The sequence below is a fragment of the Protopterus annectens genome, chromosome 13.part0 (assembly GCF_019279795.1).
Source record: "Protopterus annectens isolate FY-2018-M chromosome 13.part0, PAN1.0, whole genome shotgun sequence".
Classification (NCBI taxonomy): Eukaryota; Metazoa; Chordata; order Ceratodontiformes; family Protopteridae; genus Protopterus; species Protopterus annectens.
In genome coordinates this window covers 375,903,871-375,927,573 of record NC_056747.1, presented here as the reverse complement: position 1 = coordinate 375,927,573, position 23,703 = coordinate 375,903,871, and the positions used below count along the sequence as shown (strand labels likewise).

At 38.2% G+C, this 23,703-nt stretch overlaps 1 protein-coding gene across 1 annotated transcript in view; it reads left to right on the top strand.

Annotated features, from left to right (window-relative positions):
- The window catches only part of THOP1 (thimet oligopeptidase 1), a 499,186-nt gene that overhangs the window by 400,813 nt on the left and 74,670 nt on the right, over positions 1 to 23,703 (top strand). The window contains exon 11 of the mRNA XM_044053986.1: positions 20,479 to 20,607. Within this exon, the coding sequence (XP_043909921.1) occupies positions 20,479 to 20,607 (129 nt within the window). The remainder of the gene's footprint in view (positions 1 to 20,478; positions 20,608 to 23,703) is intronic.

Genomic DNA, 23,703 nt, shown 5'->3' with positions numbered 1-23,703 from the left:
CAAAGGATTGAGTCTGGAATGTCAGTGTAAGTTTTCAGTGAAGCTTCCACTACATCCACTGTAGGTTTTTTTTTTTTTTCTTCTTTGTAACTTTTTGGCAGAACTGGAAGCTAGCCTTTAACTCCCATATTTTAACACAGGAAGTAAATATTAATTTTGTATTAGTATAGTCAGTCTTTATATATGACTGGCACTGTGGATACTGTTCCAGCTCTTTTAAAACCTTCTGTCGTCCCCCCGTCCCCCCCAATTTATTCACAGGTGGAATTGAGATGTATTTTAGTTTAATTTCTGCTGAAAATATTACTGTGATGTTGTACTATTTTCATCTTGCTTTTGTACTCGGACCAGAGGAGGAATTTGCTTATGAAGCATTTTCCAGAATATACAACATCCCATCCTGTCCCTGTTCGGCCTGCAGGTAAAACTTAGTTATGAATTAATTAGCATTAATATTTATCTGAATCTTTACTACAACATGTTATTGCTTTATGTAATGGCTTTTATTGGAGATGTATTTTGTTAAGGAATCAGCTTATGCATGATTTCACAATAATACAGCTCCTGGCCTTTATTCTATTTTATTCAAGCACTTTTTGCCCTCCACCCTGTACTGTATAGAGAATGTCCTTACTTTTAAATAATTTTATCTGATTCTGCACCTGATAACATCTGGATGGCTTTATAGTCCTTGTACTAGTGGGGAAATGGTTCTCGTCAGTGGTTCAGTCCTACTTTCCTGTTTTGAAAGGAGGTGAAGCTTTGTTGTGTTAGTTAGATCTTTGTCTTGAACTTTCCACAGCCTCCTCTGTTTTGACCAGAGGTGGTTTTGCATACATGTATGTATATCTGTATGTTTGTGTACATATAAATAAATATACATACATACACACACACACACACACACACACACACACACACACACACACACACACACACATATGCTTATGACCTTGCCCGTTACTACACCAGTATGTTTTTGGCTCCATGTTCAGGGTCTGTTACACTGGCACTGACATAATTTTATTTGAGAGTAGAGTCAAGCTCTCAACTTGACGAAGACAGCATTGCTCGGGTCCATACTTGACACGGATAATCTTTTGCTGCAAACCAAATTGACCCTAATGATTGTGACCTCGAGCTTGTCATCTTTAAGAACATGTATCATTTAAAATTTATGTACTTGTACGCATACACACACACACACACACACACACACACACACACACACACACATGTATGACCATATATTTTGATAGTCAAGTCTGGTTGTTGCATTTCAGTCTCATAATAGTGACTTGCTGTGCGTCTTCCTACAGTTCAGAATGTTTTATGAGAATGCAGATAACTGTTTGCCAAATCATTATCTTCGCCATGGCACTGTGCTGCACATGTATGTTATTTCTGTCGGTGTTAATTGGTGGTTGTCAGACATTTTGAATTTCTACTTTTTGTACCCAATAACCTGCATGCAAATAAGTTTAGGGTTACCACCTGTCCCACTTTGCGAGGGACAGTCCCTCTTTGGGCAGTTGTGTCCTGCAAAAAATTTGAAAAAATGGCAAATGTCCTAAGATTTTGGGACAAAAATATTTCCTGTATTTTCTTTAATAGTTGCATAAAACAGTTATTTTGTATCTGAAACACCTAAATGTTATAAGAAACAGAATAAGCAACTCAAATGCTACAAGAATAAGTTTTTATTTTGGCAAAAAAAGTGAAGTTCTTTCATTTGTACTTGCCGTGGGTATGTTTTGCTCTGTAAAGTCTGATGTTTCTACAAAAAATGTCCCACTTTGGGCATTTGAAAAGGTGGCAACCATAAATAAGTTTGCAAATTTTTGTTGCACTTCCATAAAAGTAACTAACTCCAGCACTGAGGAAGTTGATCACCTTCTGGAGATATCCATCAGTTGACCACCACCTAGCATTCCACATGGACAAAAATGCTTAAATGATCCATCCTCAAACTATTTTTCCCTTTTTGCACCTGGGGTCAGGGTGTCACTTCAGCAGTGACAATCATCTCGAGCCACCAGGTGGCTAGCCTGGCTGCGGTAGTTCATTCACACCATCTCGCGCGCGCACACACACACTCACCTACTGCCAATTTAGATCACAAGATCAAAATTTTTTTCTGGTTGTTGTAGGAGGGCAGGCCCCCCTGTTACTTATTTAGCAAGTCCAAGACTGCATAACAGCAGGGAAAGGGCAAATTCTCATTGCCTCCTGTATCATGTCCTACCACAAAGTAATGCCTGTCATTCACTTCTGTTGGTATTGCAAACATTCAATATTTCCACTGCTTAAGCAGATTAGTGATTCCATATAGTGGTAGTTACCAATCTTTATAAACTTATCATGCCCTACCTTCTCTTATGCCTTCCTTTAGTAGGAGTAAACCTGTTTTGTAGGATCATGCTGTATAATACATACTTTAGATAGAGTTTATCACAACTTAAGTTATATTGTAGCTAAACCATCCGTCTGTCTGGTATTACCTAATGGATCTACTGCATAGATGTCTGCTGTTCACGCTGGTCCCCCTTTCTACTACACCACCTTATTAGAATTCATGTTATTTCTCTGTTACCCACGTAAACAAACATTACTTCTTTGGTTACTTGGATGTACACATTTACCATTTTTGTTAGTTGACAGAGACAAGTTGGTTTATCAGGCACCACAGCCACCAGAACAAGGTCGTTTACTGTGTCCTTAGAAAATTTCAGATGAAAGTAAGGCTCTTGGGTCCTGTCTCTGCCAGTGTAAGTTTATTGCTTATGACTACTGAGGAATTAAATTTTTAAAATCCTTACAAGATCACTCTTTAGGAACTGTCCCTTTCCCTAAGTTATTCTTTAGAATTCTAGCGTGTTCCTTCTATAAAGTTTATGCATGTGCATGTGATGTGTGGACCTTATTTACGCACACAGTCTGTATTGTTTGGACATAAGACTTTAACTCTTCTGGGCAGTGTACCAAAAATTGGTGTCCTTTACGTGTGTGTGTGTGTGTGTGTGTGTGTGTGTGTGTGTGTGTGTGTGTGTGTGTGTGTGTAGACAGGCCTATACACACACGTGCAAACATATATGGTTCTGTGTTTGAGAAGTTGCATGACTGAATCACAGCTGACTGAACACACCTGACTGAAAATTTATTTGACTGAATCAGAATTTATAGAAAATTGTAGAAGTGTATAGATAGTATGTGATAGTGTCATTTCTGATCAAAGGAGTTAAGGAAGTAATTCTAGCAAAGTTTTTGTGGATTGGTAATGCCCATCGTCATATTCCAAGTCTATAGATCTTTGTGTGTCACCACCGATTCACTGTGTGTGGTGGTTTTCCTTTTCTACATGGTTGTGTGACTGTGACGATGTGAGGTATTGCCAGCTATGCCAGGAGAAGTAGGGCAGTGAATGTGTAACATATACCAGGACAGCTAGATGGAATTTTGTAAAGAATTGTATATCATTTGTATGTCAAACTGATTTGTACAGATGTTTGTGTTGAAAAATGTATTTGTAAAGCTGCTTGTATTAAAAATGTACCAACAGACAGAAAAAGAAATATACATGTGTTATTGTAACTGTTTAAATAAATGTATATATTTTAACAGAGGATACTGAAAGAAAAATTAAATTACCTGGCTTAGGCCATAAAAATTGTATCTTACAGTTCAGAGTGCAGCCAGAGACAAAATGTCTGTACTAAGAAGCTTCCTGCATTGTCATTGTGGTGAACTAATTGCTGCTCTGGAAGGGTGGAGTTTTGAAATTGCTTTATGACTTCCAGGAGCTGCAGCAGCTCTCAGCACATGTGTCTCTGTGTGTGTGTTTGTTATTGACAAATATGTGCTAAATCATGACAGCTTTAATCCAAGGGGGAAAATGGGAAACGGAAGTCTGATGACCAGATGTATGTGATGTCGTTAAGTAATCCATCACTAAAAATAATGTTTAATACTAGCTGAAACTGAAGTCTCAGAGCACTCTGTTTTTGTAATCTGACAAAGAAGGATCTCACCTACTTTATCTTGCATTGCTATAGTAAATATCCAGGGAATAATACTTATTTAGATCAGTCAGGAAAATATAGTGAGATTAATAAAGTATAGTTTTTTCTGTAACTTTGTGAACCTGTGTGTTTTTTTTTTAATATTTCCTTTGATTTTAACTCTGGTGTTTATTGTAAATAGATATTTAGTATTTTCATGTTCTTTTGTTATTTATTAAACACATCTAAACTTTTCATTGTGATTGGTCCTTTAGAGAATATTTTAATCTTTGAGAGTACTTAAATCTCTTGGTGACACTGTGGCCACTCCTGAAAACCTGGCTGTTTGGTCAACATTGCCATTTGTATTAATATTAAGAAAATCAAATCTCAAGGTGTCTGTGTGTCTTTGTCTGTGTGTCTTTGTGTGTCTCTGTGTGTGCGTCTCTGTGTGTGTATCTGTGTGTCTATCAGCTACTTTGAGCAGGGACATGAAGCACTGGTTTCGCAGAGAGGGTGCTGGAGGACTTGGCTTTGACACTTGGCTGAGGACTCAGCCTTACAGCTCTGCCACTGGGGAGTCTTACTGGGGATCTGGACAGAGTGTGTTCCCTGTGTGCATTTAAGGGAAATTGTGCTTGATGCCAAAAGCTCCATCTGGAAATACTGGGTGTATCCATTTTTGTTCCAAATGAATGTCCCACTCCTGTGCCAGACTGCCAATGATCAGGATTCAGGCTCATTGATTACTGGCCCAGAGTGAGGACATCACAGTGACCATGGACTTGGTGTGTATATATGAGTAAAGTGGGTGTGAGGGGCAAAGACCTCACTTAGTGGGACTTGCCCCCATTAAAAAAATGTCATTATATTTGTTGTATAGATTTTCTATTGTGATTCAGTCAAATTAGTTTTCTATTAGTGGTGTTAACTGTCTTGACTTCTATTTTAGTCAAATGAGCTTTTAATTACATGAATTAAAGGTGATGTATATGGGTTCTAAAAGGGTTTTTTCTAACTCTTCCTTTATATTAGAGAGTTGTAGAAGATACTGCCAGCACATTTTCAACCAGAATCTTGGTCCGGCACACGCTTCTTTCACAGAATTCAAAGAATACATTTCTGGCTGTAGATAGGCTGTCCTGCATCTTTTCCACACCAGTTCTTATTTTAGAGTAGGTCTTTTTAGTTCTGGTACAACTATCCTGCATATTACTAATCAGTGCAGATATCCACTGTAAACTGAGTGCCATTTTGAATGTATCCTTTTTTGTTAAACAAGTTTCATGTCCTTTTCAGTTTCTTTCCTTGCTGACAACAGGAGCACAAGTATATGGTTCTCTACCAGACTGATAGGATTTCTTATTTGTCTTTCCTCATCACAAGGATTTTTTCGGTCTTCTAAGGATAACCTAGGAAAGTGTAATGACTAGAGTTCCCATCAACACTTACAGTTCTTAGCTACATGGTACGTTTCTACTTTGTTGAATTTGTATCTGTGTTAGAGAATATCTCCTAACCTCTCCATCATAGTTGAGTGGTGTAGCTCCCTTACAACTATAATTTTCCTTAACCTGCAAACCCTTTTAGGCAAGCTTTCTGCTGAAAGCCAGCTTGGAGGAATTATCTGTGTTCAGTATCACTCCTCAGCTTGGGCTACAGAACAGTCTTACTGCTTGATTCTACCAGTTTACACGTCCTTCTCTACTACTTTTTAGTTATTCCCCATATTTTTATGTTTCTTTGTGGCCAGTCCCTTTTGATTTTTATATTTTGTAAGGACAGTTGAATTTTGCCTTCAGAAAATTTGCAGTGTAGTAGTCAACATCCATTTGGGAACTGTCAACTTTTCTATTTATATATCCATTTTTTACCATTTCATCCTGACCATGTATCTATTTGAGGCTATGTACTTTTGCTTTTAGCAAACATAAAAACTTTGTGAGGTCTCCTACAAATGCTCATGTGCTAGGAGCATGCCACACGCTGGCTGCAACTTGCTTGAAAAAGCTACTGCTTTAAGTCCCACTAGCCTGATCTCCTGTAATTATTTAGCCCTCTCAACATAACAGAGCTCTAACTCTAACCCTAAAACTCCCATTCATTTCCGAACCAGAGTCCTTACTCCCTTACTCTTAAACTCCAAACTCCTTCCTAGCCCTAAATTCCCTGATTGCTTCCTAACCCTAAATTCCCAAGGACTATGAGGACAACTTTGGCAATTTAATCAGGGATACCGAGTTTCCTGTTTGGGAACATCTCAGTCTTCTACATGAGGGCTTGCTCTACTGGCCCCTTCTGGTGGCAGTCTTGTCTCTGTTCCTCCACTTGTTTTCATTGATAGCCATCACACAGAACAGGAGATTGAAGACTGTGGTATCCAGAAGCTATACAGTCCCCTTTCTATCCCCTCTCAAACCCCAATCTCCAGCCCTGCCCAAAGCCACACTATGCAGTAATACAAGAAGCATTAAACTTCTTATAAAAAGAGGTCCCACCAGACCAGTAAGGGCTAGCCTTTTGCAATAGATCATTTTTGCTTTAAAATAGATATGAAGGATCTCAGGTTTGCTCAAGATTTCATCTACACCACCTTTGATGGATCAACATGAATCCAACAGGGAGATGGTTAGACAGAGGGCTTGTGGCACATCAACATTATGGAAGTGAGGGAGTTCTCACCTGCTAGGCATTCAAAGACTCCCTTTAAGTGCTGTTACCATTCACATCAACATTCTGACTGTGATTTGGTGCATCAACAGTTAAAAGGGAAGTCATTCCTATTCCCTATGTCAGAAAGCCATGAATGGACCTATTCAACCAGTCAGTTTCTAATTGCCAGACACATTCCAGACCAAGCCAACTCAGCAAACAGAATTTGCAGAGTTGCTTGATTATGCCTTAAAAATGAGCGTTCAGTCTGTCACTAACCATAACTTTGATCTCGCACTGGGGTTAACATGTTTGCATTCCCATCTAAATCCAAATGCAGTGACTTATTTACTTCCTTGGGATATTTTCTCAAAGAAGCATTTGCAAAGAAGTGGCCCCCCCAAGTCACCTCTGCTGTTTTTTTCTCTCTCTCATTTCACTTTATTCTGAGATTTCCAGAGAAGACAGAATTGTTCATGGCCAAAGTCATTCTGATAACCCTGTTTTGACTCTGACAAATTTGGCTGTTCCCATGGAAATAATCCTATCGATTAGGAGAGAGACAGGGATAGCTAGAACATTAGCTGCAGTTTAAGTACTCAGATGGTATGTTATCAGGGGAAAGAGTGGTAGGTTTTAAGGTTAGTCATATTTTCTGATTGTAGAGATTGAGAGTGGTTTAAATTTTAAGTGTTTTGAGGGCTAACAAGGGAGGAGAGAAACTTGTGTCTTCCTGTGCCAAGGGTTTAATAAGAAATGTTACGTTGGATGAAGTGAGTATTGAATTTGCTGTCTATGCTGACAGAATGGTTAGATGAAGTAGGTGTAGGTTGTTATTGTACCTGCTTTTAAGTGATTGGTTGTAGTCCAAAAAGCTTTGGGGTTGTTAAAGTTTGTTGCCTGTATATTAATATAGTATTTTTAGCTTTGATTTTTGAATTACATTTGCAAGGAGAATTTCTGAGCTTCAGGTATTTCCTGCTAATCTTGTTTACTTGGTGTTCCCCCAGGCTGAGTATCCGTGAGAACGAATCCAACTTTTATGCCAAAAGTCATTATGTAGTGCAATTTAAATCAGTCAGTTAACTTGTCAGTGCTTTTCACAAAGAGTTTTAACAGGGTAGTGTATATTTACATTTTATGGGGCATCCTTCCTACGACCTTTAGTATTTGTATGTGTTCTTGTTTAGTTGGCATTAACTATCTCTACTGCCTTCTCTGTGCTTCACAGATCCAGATTTGTGTCCTAGGAAGTACTGCATTGTGGGGAAAAGTGGAGTGGCTATCCAATTTAAAAAGGTTTTCTCAGCCAGACTAAGTCCTGCAAGCCTTGGTCATATGGTAGAGAATGAACCTGCCAGTCTGGATCTTTCATTATGGTTAAGTATGTAACTTTCATTTGTCCAGTAGTTGTCGGTTTCCTCCTTTTGAAGATGGGACAGAGAAGGATCAGACTGTAATAAAACTGTGGGCTAAAGTTGCAGTTTCCTTGGTGCCATGCGCAAATTTCTCCTAATTAGTATGAATACCATGTAAGGTCTCCCTTGAAAATATCCCATTGGATTAGCATGACTAATCTAGTGAACAAAACTTAAATACATAAGTGAGTAAGTAATAGAAGCTGCTCTGTGATTTCTCATCTGACTGCTTGGACATTTTTAACTTTGTTATATTTCTTCAGTTTTCCTTTTACTGGCTTCTGCTTCTCTTCCTTTCTTCCTCCTGACTTCCAATTACTGATGGCTTACAAGAATACTTTATTCATCCCCTCCTTTTACTGACCTAGACATAATTACTGTGATTGACTGTTGAATATGGACATTTGTATTTACTTTTATTGACCCATTAGTCTCAGTAGGCATTACCTAGCTTAAAGGAAAACCCAGGGTCCCACTAAACATGACCTGTTTTCAGGGAAGGCCTGTGAAAAGGGTATAAATGCTGTTTTGGGGATTATTAACTAGGATATCAAGGAAATTCCCCAACAACTCTATTCATTGTGTCATGCCATCTTTTACATCCACCTGACCTACCATTTCAGGCATTTGTGACCTTAGCTTACTGTCTCATCTGAAGGACAGCAGTTCAAGAGTGCAGCACTCCCTTTGTTTCACTTCAGTTTTGGTAGTAGAGAACAAATTTAAGCACCTTGTGTGACTAGAGCTCACAGCATTCTGATCTTTCTAGCATCAAAGGTGAGTATCCTACCTGTTGATTTGCTGGGTCTATATTAAAAGACTGAAGATGTGTTTCATTGAACACCTCTTGGTCAACACATAAAGAGCAAACGCACTAAAGTGCGAATGCTCAAAACAGCGATTTCTTTCCCTGTGGAAGAAACTGCTTGGCCATCCCTGTGTGTTTGCCCTTTCCTCACTGTAGTGCGATCTCAGAGTTGGTATATTTAGTTAGGGGATGTGGGGGGCACAGCCCCACACTTTGGGTGGGTGTGGGGCCCCCCACGTTGTTATGCTTGAACGTGTGTGTGTGTTTGTGCTAGCGATTTCTTTCCTAGGGAAAGAAATCACTGTTTTGAGGGTTCACACTTTAGTGCATTCACTCTGTGTAGACCAAGAGGTGTTCGATGAAACACCTCTTCGGTCTTTTAATGTAGACCCGATTTGCTGATCACTGTAATTAGAAACTGTTAGCTGAAATATTGACACCATCTTCCACAGTAAAATGTTTGACCAGTTATAATGAACTGCAGCTCTTCACAAACTGTAGGTAATATGTTTATTGAAAGTGGGCTTGTTGAAATAAAACTGTGTTGCAGAACTAATAAAAGTAAAGGCAGTTTGAGAGTAAAGCACCTCTCAGAGACAACATAGCAAAATGTATAAAACAAGTGAGTTAACACCACAGGCAAAAGGCTCAAATTCTTTAATATCCAAGGAATAAAAACGTAAGCGCTTTCGCGTTCAACAAAACGCTTCTTCAGACTATATCAAGAACAACAGTTGAACTATTTAAGTACATTACAGTAACCAATAAAAACACTTAGGCAATTAATGGTCTTAAAGGCTAGAGTGTTGCAGACCTGTCATTATTGTGAAAGACTTAGAACAATGATACAGACCCAAACAAAAAAACATACATCGTCCATTAACAGCCTCTGAGTTGATTACTTTGATACAACATATTTGCAGTGACTTGTATGATCTCTTAATGAGTAATGTTATTAGTTGTGATTTATATAAATATTTTTGACTGAAGCTACCAGTATTCCCATCATTAGGGGTTTGCCGAAAGTACACAGAAATTTTGTTGATGTTCCCCTCAGACCAACAGTTTCCAGTACAAGATGGTTAACTAAGCTCATCTCTATTTGTATAGAAAAACAACTTAGGAAGTTTGTTGATAGCACTACCATTGTCCCAAGACACGCAACATTTTCTTGAAAGTCTGTCTTCATATACCCATTCTGAGAGTCATAAACCCACGGTTTTGTTTGTTACTCTTGATGTTAAGGCCCTGTTTATGACCATTCCCAAAGATATTTGGTTGGACTGCATCAAGTTATTTCTGACTAATAAAGGAGTACCCAGTGATTGTATTTTGTGATATACCCTGTTGTTAGATTTAGTACTAAACAATGTGTTTCTTTTTGGTGATAAATATTTTCTACAATTAAAAGGGGGGCAATGGGTACTCTTTGCACAAATTTGTATGCAAATTTGGTTATGGCCCAGTGGGAATTGGAATATGCTTTTAATACTGAATACTCTAGGTATATAAGTATATTCCATATTATGAACAATTTGTGGATGATGTTTTTCTTGCTTGGGATGGTTCTATGGATATGTTTAACAGCTTTTTGACTCGTATTAATACCACTACAGATTTTCTCGAATTTGAAGCGCAGTACTCATATGACATGATTGAGTTTCTTGATGTAAGTATTTATAAGAAAGATGAGGAGGTTGAAACTAAAATCTTCAGGAAACCTTGTAGGAAGAACATTTTGCTTCATCGTGATAGTATGCATCCAGCTCATATTTATGATAATATCGTACAAAGTCAGGGCCTCCGAATTTCTAGACTCACTGCATCTGATGTTGGTTGTGCTAAAGGTTTAAAAGAAGTAGGAAGGGATTTCTCTATGAATGGGTAAAAAAATAGAGAAATAGCTAGACTTGTTGACACTAGATTTATTGATAGATCCAATAAAGGTAGACCGTTTTTTAAGAGGGAGATTCACAATATGCCATCTGCTAATGGGCCAGGGAATCGATCCTTTCAAGGTGTTCGAGTGACTACCTTTTTTTAATAATCATAAGAAAGTTTGTGAAATAATAAATAAACTGGAGGATTTTTTCTGCTGATAGGATCAGTGCAATTACAGGCACTAAGCCTAGGTATGCTTGTAAGAACACAAAGTGCCTAAAGAGACTTTTGTGTTTATGAAAGGAATATTGACACTAGATCGCAGTCTGTTCTCACTGGAACACTAGCTTGTAGGAATTGTAATCATTGTGCTTACCTGATGAACAGTGATACTTTCCTACAGCCAGACACCCAAAAGGTCTATAGGTTTAAGCATTATGCTGATTGCAAGTCACATGATATAGTGTATTTGGCCAGCTGTTGTAAATGTTCCTGTTTTTATATAGGGAAAACCAACAGGACTTTACATGAGAGGGTTAGGGAACATCTGTAAGCAATCAACAAGGAAGACGAAAATAATGTTTTAGCACGCCATGCCCTTAACTATGATTTTTCACATAAGTTTAAATTTTTGGTTATAGAATTTGCCACCAGGGGCCCTAGATTAGGGAACTTTAAAAATCACACTGAACAGGTTGAGATTAGGTGTATCATCAGACTACAAGCAGATAAAGGATCTGGTCTCAATGACAGAGTTTCATTGAAGCCGTTTTTATATGCTAGACATGGCCCCCACAAGGGCGGGGTGCTGACAGGGCCGTAGTTTGGGGGCCCGGGATAAGGGGACCCGGTGTGATCAGTCAAAAAATAAAAATATTTAAAACCTCTTTTTGAAATTTCTCGACCACTGAAAATTTATACTTTAATTCATACAACAATTGAGTCGTGAATTTCAAAAAGGGCCCATATCCATATTTTTTCAATTGTGGAGATGGGCCCATTTCAAAATTCACAATTCAGTTATCAATGTAGCAGAGCGGGTGGCGCGAGTCTACCTCTATAACAGCTGTTTTTGTAACAGCACTGATATCACCACCAGGGCTTGTGAACTGTTGTCTCGTGCATACTCCCATCTCTCTTCCTTCAGGAGAGGCAAGACTAATTCCACCTGGCCAGCTCCAGCAGGTGCTCAAGTCACTAATCAAACTCAGTTTGCCAGAGTCACAGGCAGATATTTATTCCTCTATGTGAGGAGTGCTGGGCAAATTTTGCAAAACTCAATACACATTAATGGCTTCAGTTTTATTAATAACAGTGTGCTGTTCTGCAGACAGAAACATATAATTGGGTTAGTGTTTATTAACTGATAAATTAAAATGGTAAACTCATTAAACCAGCGTTAATGTGGTGTGCTGATGAGCTGATAGTGTTACCAGAGGTTACCAAATATCTTACTATAGCAGTTATCACAGTGCAGCCTTTTTCTCTTTATACTAACTGGTTTCCCCAGGTTTCTGCATTACTTAATGCATTTATACTTTTTCATACATTGCTTGTATGTTCTAAAATATGTTATGCTTCACTGAATGATAGATCATAGTGTCTCTGTATGGCTTTTCTCAAATGCAGTCACCTATTTTATTTTCTCTGATATTGTTAGATGTTTTGTGAAGTAGGTTCACACAGCACATCTACAGATGCCTCATGCCTCAGTACTGGTATCAGAGTACAGGACCTAATGCCACAGTTTCATTAAATCAGATATGATAAAATAGTGCTGTATACCTCAGTCTTCCTAAAACATTAATTCTGAGAAACATACTAATACAATGACAATAAGTACAGGGAATGATAAAGTCCAGATGTAAGACTTTGAATACCCTCCAAGTATCTTTAAAAGTTTAAAAAATGCATTCAAATGCTCTGTGATCTTATATTATAATGATTATTTCTAACAGTTTTCTCATTTCGCAACACATAAATAACATGGCCCACAAAACAGACTACAAAGAAAAAATAATTCAAGCGAGATTGAGGTCCAAATAATAGGGTGCCACGATTCCCGAGTGGCACCCCTTAATTTCCAAATTTCCCGGCTTTTTTTTTTTCAAACTGATATCACACAGAGGCATACACAGTGACGTCGGCTTCGTGAGTAGCCTGCCAGCCAGCCTATCGGAATTTGGCTCGGGGCTGCTCTGGGCTGAGTTTACTTTGTAAGCCTGCAACAGAGTACAGAATGAGATGGGGTCTAAAGAGAGAGATGGGACAGACGAGCCAGAAGCCTGAGCACTGAGCAGCTGATGGCACTGGGAATCACATTATTGGATTTCACTGTTGCAACTATCCAAGACCAAGGAAATGAGAACATGATACACAAGAACAGTAAACACACAAGAGTGCGATGAAATTCGCATGATGAAAAAAATCCTGAAAAAAAATATGATTAATCTCAAATAACCTCTGAAATAAACCTCAAACAACTCAAACAAGTCCTTGAACAATTTCCAACCAATCAAAAACCAAAAAAAAATTGCCAAGAAATGTAAGAGTTTCTATGTAGAAAATTAAAAATGAAAAGAAATAGAGAAAGTTTGAACAATAGAACATTTTAAAGCGAATAAGAATGGCTAATATGATATCAAGGAAAAGAAAATTTGCTACCGCAGCGACTTCTCTGAGAACAGATCCACTTAAAATAAGCTGTTTATAGCTCAAGAAGGATTTTCAAAAAAAATAAAAAAAAAAGTTATATGACACATTGCCATAAAATGAAAAATGACATAGGGAACGAGCATGTAGCTTGGAAATGTCTTTTGGATTCATTAAAAGGACATGAATCATGAAAAAACCCTCCTACTCCAAATTCATACAGAGACCAACCAAGTGGGAAGCGATTCTGCAGAATTTTTTTAGACTTACTTTTTTGGCATCTAGAGTTTTTGTGTTTCAAGGAGAGAATTTTTGTCGTGGTATTCTCAAAATGAGTTTATAGGTCTTTGTGCAGACCAAGTTCTTAACACCATTATGGATCAAAGAAGGGACTCAGTTTTTTTATGGCATAATTGTTGATGCAACACCAGATATCTTGCACAACGAACAAAATGTCCTGATTCTCAGATATGTATTTCAATATAAAGATTTAATGAATTTGAAGTAAATGAACGTTTCATCAAATTCATAAATTTTACTGGGAAAACTGGACAAAAAATAACTGGAGAAATACTTGTTACTCTTAAAAAACACAATATACTTCTTCTTCAAGATTGCCGTTCACAAGGGTACGATAATGGCACCAATATGCATGGTAAAGTAATAGGCGTTCAAACCCGCATCCTAGAAAAGAGCAAATTTGCAGTGTTCTCCCCCTGTGGTGCACAGTCATTAAATCACGTAGGAGTGAATGCTGCAAAAATCAATCCAGATGTTATAACATTTTTCAGAAATATATAGAGGTTGTACACTTATTTTGCTCATAGTCCTGCACGCTGGGAGGTACTTAGAAAACACATACCATTATCTCTTCAAAGTGTGTCAGAAACAAGATGGAGTGAAATAATTCAAGCTGTGTCCAATTGTCAAACATTACCCTGGTATTCTTGCTGCGATAGATGACATTCTTAGTGAGATGGCTACAGGATTAATTCCTTCAGCACTAAATGCGCTTAAAGGTTTGAAGAAGTATTTCAGTTCTTATAAAGGTCTGTTGGAGAAGAGGCGGAAGGCATGGCCGAAGGCAGGAAGAGAGGAGAAAGGCTAGGACTGTGATAGTGAGGGTCAGAACTTTGAATGTTGGCAGTATGATTGGTATAGGGAGAGAGCTAGTTGATATGATGGACAGAAGGAAGGTTGGTATATTGTGTGTGCAAGAGACCAGATGGAAGGGGATTAAGGCTAGGTGTATCGGAGGTGGGTTCAAATTGTTTTTTCATGGTGTGGATGGGAGGAGAAATGGTGTAGGTGTTATTCTGAAAGAACGGTATGCTAAGAATGTTTTGGAGGTGAAAAGAGTGTCTGATAGAGTGATGTTTATGAAGCTGGAAGTTGATGGTGTAATGATGAAGTTAGTGTATATGCTCCACATGTTGGGTGTGCAGTGGATGAGAGAAAATTTTTGGAGAATTGGATGAAGTGGTGATGACTGTACCCAAGGGTGAGAGAGTGGTGATTGGAGCAGATTTCAATGGGCATGTTGGTGAAGGGAACAGAGGGGATGAGGAAGTGATGGGTAGGTATGGTGTTAAAGGAATGCAGAAGGTCAGATGGTAGTGGATTTTGCAAAAAGGATGGACATGGCTGTGTTGAATACGTATTTTAACAAGAGGGAGGAGCATAGGGTGAGGTACAAGAGTGGAGGAAGATGCACACAGGTGGATTATATCTTATGTAGGAAGGCCAGTTTGAAGGAGATTGGTGAATGTAAAGTGGTGACCGGAGAAAGTATAGTTAGGAAGCATAGGATGGTGGTTTGTAGGATGACGTTGGTGATCAAGAAGAGGAGGAGGAGTGTGAGGGCAGCACCAAGGATCAAATGGTGGAAATTAAAGAAGGGTAATTGTGAGGTGGAGTTCAAGGATGAGTTAAGACAGGCACTGGGTGGCAGTGAAGAGTTACCAAATAGCTGGATAACTACAGCAGAGCTAGTAAGGGATTCGGCTAGAAAGGTGCTTGGTATCACGTCTGGACAGAGGAAGGATAACAAGGAGACATGGTGTTGGAATGAGGAAGTACAGCAGAGTATACAGACAGAGGTTGACAAAGAAGAAGTAGGATTGTCAGAGAGATGAAGAAAGTAGACCGGAGTATAAGGAGATGAGGTGCATGGCCAAGAGAGAGGTGGCAAAGGCCAAGGATAAGGCATATGAAGAGTTGTATAAAAGGTTTGACACTAAGGAGGGAGAAAAGGACCTGTACTGATTGGCTAGACAGAGGGACCGAGCTAGGAAAGATGTGCAGCAGGTAAAGGTGATAAAGGATATTGAGGGAAACGTACTCACAAGCGAGGAGAGTGTGTTGAGGAGATGGAAAGAGTACTTTGAGGGGTTGATGAATGAAGAGGATGAGAGGCAGAGAAGGTTGGATGATGTAGGGATAGTGAATCATGAAGTACAATGGATTAGCAAGGAGGAGGTAAGGATAGCTATGAAGAGAATGAAGAATGGAAAGGCTGTTGGCCCAGATGACATACCTGTGGAAGCATGGAGGTGTTTAGGTGAAATGGCAGTGGAGTTTTTAACCAGATTGTTTAATGAAATCTTGGAAAGTGAGAGGATGCCTGAGGAATGGAGAAAGTGTTTTGGTACCGATTTTTAAGAATAAGGGTGATGTGCAGAGCTGTAGTAACTACAGAGGGATTAAACTGATCAGTCACAGCATGAAGTTATGGGAAAAGAGTAGTGGAAGCTAGGTTAAGAAGGGACGTGATGATTAGTGATCAGCAGTATGGTTTCATGCCGGGAAAGAGCACTACAGATGCAATGTTTGCTCTGAGAGTGTTGATGGAGAAGTACAGAGAATATCAGAAGGAGTTGCATTGTGTTTTTGTAGACTTAGAGAAAGCATATGACAGGGTGCCTAGAGAGGAGTTGTGGTATTGTATGAGGAAGTCAGGAGTGTCAGAGAAGTATGTAAGAGTGGTACAGGGTATGTACGAGGATAGTGCGACAGCGGTGAGGTCTGCGGTGGGAGTGACGGATGCATTTAAGGTGGAGGTGGGGTTACATCAAGGATCAGCTCTGAGCCCTTTCTTATTTGCAATGGTGATGGACTGGTTGACAGACGAGATCAGACAGGAGTCCCTGTGGACTATGATGTTTGCAGATGACATTGTGATCTGCAGTGAGAGTAGGGAACAGGTGGAGGAGACCCTGGAGAGATGATGTGCTCTAGAGAGAAGAGGAATGAAGGTCAGCAGGACGAAGACAGAATATATTTGTGTGAATGAGAGGGAGGGTAGAGGAATGGTGAGGATGCAAGGAGTAGAGGTGGCGAAGGTGGATGAGTTTAAATACTTGGGGTCAATAGTTCATAGTAACAGTGAGTGTGGAAGAAAGATGAAGAAGAGAGTACAGGCAGGATGGAGAGGGTGGATAAGAGTGTCAGGAGTGATTTGTGACAGACGAGTACCTGTAAGAGTGAAAGGGAAGGTCTACAAGAGGGTAGTGAGACCAGCTGTGTTATATGGGTTGGAGACAGTGGCATTGACAAAAAGGCAAGAGTTTGAGCTGGATGTGGCAGAGTTAAAGATATTAAGATTTGCACTGGGTGTGCCTGGGGTGGACAGGATTAGGAATAAGTATATTAGAGGGTCAGCCCAGGTTGGAAGGTTTGGAGACCAAGCCAGAGAGGCAAGATTACATTGGTATGGACATGTGCTGAGGAGGGATGCTGAGTATATTGGGAAAAAGATGCTAAGGATGAAGCTACCAGTAACAGGAAAAGAGGAAGGCCTAAGATGAGGTTTATGGATGTGGTGAGAGGGGACATGCAGGTGGTTGGTGTGACAGAGCAAGATGCAGAGGACAGGAAGAAATGGAAACAGGTGATCCATTGTGGCGACCCCTAACGGGAACAGCCGAAAGAAGATGATGATAAAGGTCTGTTGATGACAATATTCTGGCATCAAATACTAGCCAGTATTGATAATTAGAATATTGTCATACAAAGAAAAGGATTATCTCTTGATATAGAGGCCACCTTGGTAAAAGACTTAGTGGAAGAAATTCAGATGTTGCGCGATTCGTGGGAAAACATTGTTCATGAAGCTAAAGCAGTTGCTGCAGCAATAGAAATCCAACACCAATTTCCTGAAAAGCACACAAATTCTGAAATTCTGAGGTGTACCAAGTGTTGGATTTTATTATCAATGATATAAAAACAAGATTTGAAGCAACAGATAATATTTGCAAATTATTCTCTCCAATTTTAAATATTCAGGATTGGACAAACATCAGCTAACCACAAAACTAGCAATACTTGTGAAAGCTTATGAAAGAGATTTGTCAGATGATTTAATAAATGAAGTACTTCACCTTAAAACAATTCAAAGACCGTTTTTGGTTCAGAAAAGTCACCAGTTAAACTTCTTAATTTAATATATGAAAAAAATCTGCAAGAAATATTTGGCAATATTTGCCTTGCATTGAAATTATTTTGTACTATACCAGTAACTGTCTTGTTGGCTGAGAGATCGTTCAGTAAATTGGCATACTTATACTTGTTAAAAACATGGCAAAGAAGTTCCACTAGCCAAGAATGGCTTAATCATTTGGCAATTTTTTGTATAGAAAATGATTTTGCTAAAAAAGTTGATTACTCAAAAATAATTGAAAAATTTGCTGTAATGAAAGCTAGAAAGTACACTTTACAATAATTTTGTTGTTTTTTTATTTATAAATATAATTATGGGGGGCCCTCAAAAAATCTAGCCTTGGGGCCCATTTCAGCATGTGGGGGCCATGATGATAGACCTTTGACACATTGATATTTATATGTTTGCTTTTTGGAATGATTTGTTTTTCATAGGTATTTTTTTATGCATGTATGTTTTTTATTTGGGTCTGTATCATTGTTCAAAGTCCTTCACAATAATGACAGGTAGTTGTATTTGATGTATTTCTGCAACACTCTGGCTTTAAGACCATTAATTGCCTAAGTGTTTTTATTGGTTACTGCAATGTTTTTAAATAGCTTAACTGTTCTTGATATAGTCTGAAGAAGCGTTCTGTTGAATGCAAAAACGCTTAGGTTTTTTATTCCTTGGATGTTGAAGAATTTGAGCCTTTTGCCTGTGGTGTTATTTCTCTTGTTTTATACACAGTGTTGCAGAACTGTTATTTACTGTTTTCCCTTGAAATCAGTTCAGATACACTCCACTTAAATAGCTTTGTCTTGCATCCAAACTTGTGAAAACATGGGTGTCTTTTTCTACCAATCTTACTGTTGAACAACTTTAATGTTCTGTGCTACTTTTGATGGGGTTTCTGTTCTCTGGGTTGCTTCTGAAGAACATTGACTCAGTAGGTCTCCATTCAGTAATTAAACTACATTTAGCTGGTTGCATATGTAATGTAAAGTACATATACATAAGAAAAAATATAATTTGCCAACCTTGTGGAAAGTATTTTATTAACAAATGTGAAAAAACTTTAGCTGGACAAGGTAATTAAATGTTCCTCATTAAAGTGACCCTGAACTGCGATTCCTTAAGAATGACTCCACTAGAGTGCTGTATTCACAGGTTATTAAATGCTACACAATGTAGGCATCTTTTGTAAAATCCTTTTTTTAAAAGATAGTTCTACCCTCCAGTATAGTCAACATGTCAGCGTCTTTTAGTTTCTTCATTTCAATTTTCATGGCTACAGATTGTGAAGGTCCACCCATCTTATTTTCCCTTTTGTTACTTCAGTTGTTTCATAATATTTGTTTGGTCTACATGACAGTGTAGATGACATATTTTATGTAGTTAGCAGTGTTAGTTACAACCTGCTGTTTTACATCTCAAGAATGTTATATTGCTGTGGTCAGTAATGTGCTGTAGGGGCACTTGGTGACAGCTAAAATTAGAACTTTTTTTTTCCAAAGAGTTGGTAAAGGGCGAAGTTTTTTATATGAAGAACAGGGATGAGTTATTTTGAATAACTACATAAAATGGAAAGTACTTTCATTTTTTAGCCAGTGGAGTATTGCTTTTATCCACATAACTATAGACGATTAAGAAAAGTATGATATATTAAAAGTGACTTTATCTGCCTTAATAACTGTTTGTAGTGATATCGGTATCACAGATGAGTGAACATAACTGCTAGGCTTACCTGGAAACTTCTGACAACTAAGCAGTTGTGTAGTGGAGGGTTGGAAAGTTACCTAGGAAATACAGTCTTGAATATATAAGAAAGCCCTGTATTTTACCTCTCTTTTATGGAAGATTTAAATTCTATGAAAGGCCTTTTAGCAACTTACAGTTAGTGCATAGTGTAATTTAATGAAAAAGAAATAGTGACTCTTTCCAGAGACTATCAAAGAAGCACGTGGCTCATTATCATTGTCACCATAACTAAAGACAGAATCAAACCACCTTGTTTATTATGTCTAGGCTGTCTCAGGGGCACATGATTCATTCTGAGAACAAGATGAATAGTCTGAAATACAAAATTACATGAGGATGTTTTTCTGTCACAGCCATTTTGAGATAGAGCAGACATTAGCAAAAGCACTTGGAGACATTCTGATGCATTAGTATATAGCACAGAATATCAAGATGTGATGAATATATACATTTGTTTTCAGATTATGGGTGTACCTTTCCTTTAAGTTAGCAGTTATGTGAAGTGCTTATCTTAACAACAGATTTCCGGGGGGGGGGTGGCATTTGCAGGAGGTTCCATGCTCCCTCCCACTTGACATCTTCAGAAGCATAAAACAAGCAAGTGTTTTGTTTGTGTGCCTGTGTGCGTATGTCTCCTTGAACCACCCCCCTGAGAAACTGCTATAACACTAGAACAACTAAAGGAATATCCATACAGTGGTAACTGAAAGACTGGCCCTTCTTTGTGTCTCAGAGATGTACTGTTTTAGTAAATACCATAGATAGAATACCTTTGTCTGTTTTTACCATAAGTGTGAGTAGAATACATGCGCACAAATGCCTGTGTTGTATAGTTACTGCATCTCAGTTAATTATTTACATGCCTGATTTTACTTTTTTTGTCACAATCAGGTCTCTTAAATCTTCGCCAGATTGTTTTAGCAAAAGTTGATCAAGAGTTGCATACAAAAACAGGCGCTGACCCTGTAGAGGAATATGCAAAGTTATGCCAGGAAATATTGGGTGTACCAGCTTCCCCAGGTAGGTTTTCAATTATTTCTGAGATATATATATATATATATATATATGTGTGTGTGTGTTTATGTTTTTCTCTTTTTCAGCTGAATACCTTTATTGGGTTGGCTAAGTGTTGTTTCTCCCTCCTGGTTAATGATCTAAACTTGAAAAATTTGAAGGTCCTTTGATGCTGATAGAAATGCTTTTGTTGTTTTTCTTATCAGCATGAAGCCTTCAGCACAGGTTCCTGCCAACCAGTTTGACTTCAGAAAAAAAAAAACTCCCCTGGCTTGGGAAGAATGGGAATCTGTTAAATAGTTTGGTTAAACATTTATGTCTTAAACCAGTAACATAAATGAACAGTGAATTGCGAAGAGATTTATGATTTTTGAGTTAGATTAAAATTGAAAAACTTGTTATTTGAAACTCTTCACATGTTCTTCATGAGAATCTTTGGTGCAGGAAATGCAAATATGTTTTTGGTATCAGCTGTTAGGCAGACATCAGTCCTTCAGCCTGATAGTTTTATTGGTGTAATAATCCTGTAAGAAGAAACTGTGCAGTCTCGTGGTGTAGCTGTTAGAGGAATCTGTGTATAAAACAGGAGGCACTTTACAGTTTTATTTTGGGTCACTCAGTGAGTGGTCACTACACCATGCTTTGCTTATTCTTCGGTAGTTTCTGTGATCTTTTGAACTTGACAGCTACAATTACCATATATTTTGCTGACTTTCTCCTCTGAAAGCAATTTTCATTTGGAGCATTTATTTATTTTAATAAGTAATAAGTTATAAATAATTTATTTTCAGTAGTCACTGCCTGCCATACAGCTCTACTGGCTCGTCAGTTGTTGTACTGCTGCCATCCAGGCAAGCATTATGATTTTTTTTTTCCACCCCACATCCTTCACAACTTGGGGGTTGTCAGTGAAGTGAGTAGATGCAAGGGCTGCCCCAAATCTGTGGGTCATGTAAGCCTTAGCAGCCACCTCTCCTTTTTAAGCAGATATATTAAGCAGAATATTAGTCTGAGTTAGTATTGCAATCCCAAATGCATCCCAAGGGAGGATAAGTAAGAATAGCCTCTTTATTCCCCTCCCATCCCCATCAGCGCCGTCATTGCTCAGGGAACTAATTGAATCCAGAATGACTGGGTCATTGTTATGCTTTGTCCCATATTGACATTTTTTTAATACTGACACCCCAAGTAATAACGTGTTTTTGCAAGGATTAGAGTCTCCCAAATACTAACAGGTGCTTTTGCAAGCATTAGAGCATCAGTAAAGATTTTAATTGTAAATGCATCTTTTGGTTTTTAGAGGAAATCATAATTCTGGTCATTTTGAACACAGGGATGCTAAACATTTACAAGCTTTTTTAGGAAATGGAAATGACAGGCTTTAACTTTTCATAAAGGATAATATTTAACAAGTATTTTGAGAAGAAAGTTATGGAAGAATTGGAAGAGAAATTATGCTAGTCAGATAAAACTTTAAAAAAGGAAAATCATGTAAGTACTGTGAGAAGTCAAGTTAAAAAGAGAAAAGTGATTAAGTGTCAGATAAATGTTTAACAAAATGAAGCCGATGTTGGGTTTGCTTCATGAGCAGGACTGGTGACTGAACACCTCTTTACTTCAGCCGATGATTCTTAGAGGTTATTGAAATTAAATCTGGATCCCTCTACTCTTTCTCATGTGCCTCAGTTTTTAAACAGGGGAACACGAGGGCAAGCAATACAAGAACAAGCTGCTAGCCTGGAAAAATATATATATTTTTTAAGAATTTTTTTAACACATTTATAATACATACACAGAAGGAAAGAAATAAAAATCCACATACTGTTCTAAGATATTTGGAATACTTAGAATCATCAAGTTAATCTTGGCGGCAAATGAGATCTGAGGTATATTGGGAAAATGAGGGATTATGGGTAGGTTGGGAGGAGCTTGAGCCTAGATTTCTCAGCTTGGAAAGCAGTTGAGTTGGATCCAAGGGTCGGATTCGAAACCCACAGGTTGAGGAAAAATGACAGTGACAACATCAGATCATTGGTTAAGAACAAACAAGATACAAGTTATATGACTATTTAATATTTAGAGAAATTTAAGCCAATTTATACAGAAATTAAAGATAAGTTAGTACAATACAAACAGGAACTGCAATATGAAGTGAGAGAACAGCATGTTTATGGTATACTTAGAGAGAAAGCCAAGGGAGCGAAATTGACAGAAGTAAGGAAGTGAGGGAAGAAAGGAGAGTGTGGAGATGTGAGGCAATGAATAGATATCTGTTCACATTTAGGGATATAGTTTAGCCTGCTGATATAAATAGGACCTGCTAGAGAGACAGGTATGTATCCCAGAGACTACCACTTCAGTGGTAACTGGATGATGAAAAAGGAAATTCACCCCTGGTTTTCCACCATGTCTCTAATGTATGTGGTGCAACTCCCAGGCCCCTGCTTGAAAATGTTTAATCTCTCAAGTCTGTGCTTACAATTATAAAGGATATGAGAACTTGTCAGTGATTTGGAATGCATGCCTAGGCTTAAAAAGGCCTTTGTGTTCATTAGCCTAGTAAACACCTATGAACTTATAAGTAACACTTCAGTTATTATTAATAGTAATTTTGAAAAAAAAATCTTACTTGCATCTTCATAGATTTTTATTTGTAATTATTTATTTTCCTTCCCAATTATATTTATATTTATCTTTAAACTCCCTATCTATATATAAATTTTGTTTGATCTTTATTTATTAATCCATCTGCTATGTATCTTAATCTTCTAGTGAAAATGGGAGCAAAATATTTTATAGTCTAGATTTTATAATGAAATGGGTCTAGATGATTGTTTTAAATGGTGTGTTATTCCAAAACGTTTTCATTAGCTTTTAAAATGGCATCCACTGCTGCAGTGGTTCCCGCCCACTTTGTTACTGGGCCTGGTCTGTTATTCCCTGGGTGTCTCTAGAGATCCCTCTTACCTGGATGCTTATTACCCACCTACTTTTATAATTGGAATGTAGCTGATGCATAGGTTCATAGGTTCATACTAGGCTATCTGCCCAAGGGCATTTATAAGCCTAGCCCATAGTTATGTGGCTTTTGCCACCCCTTTA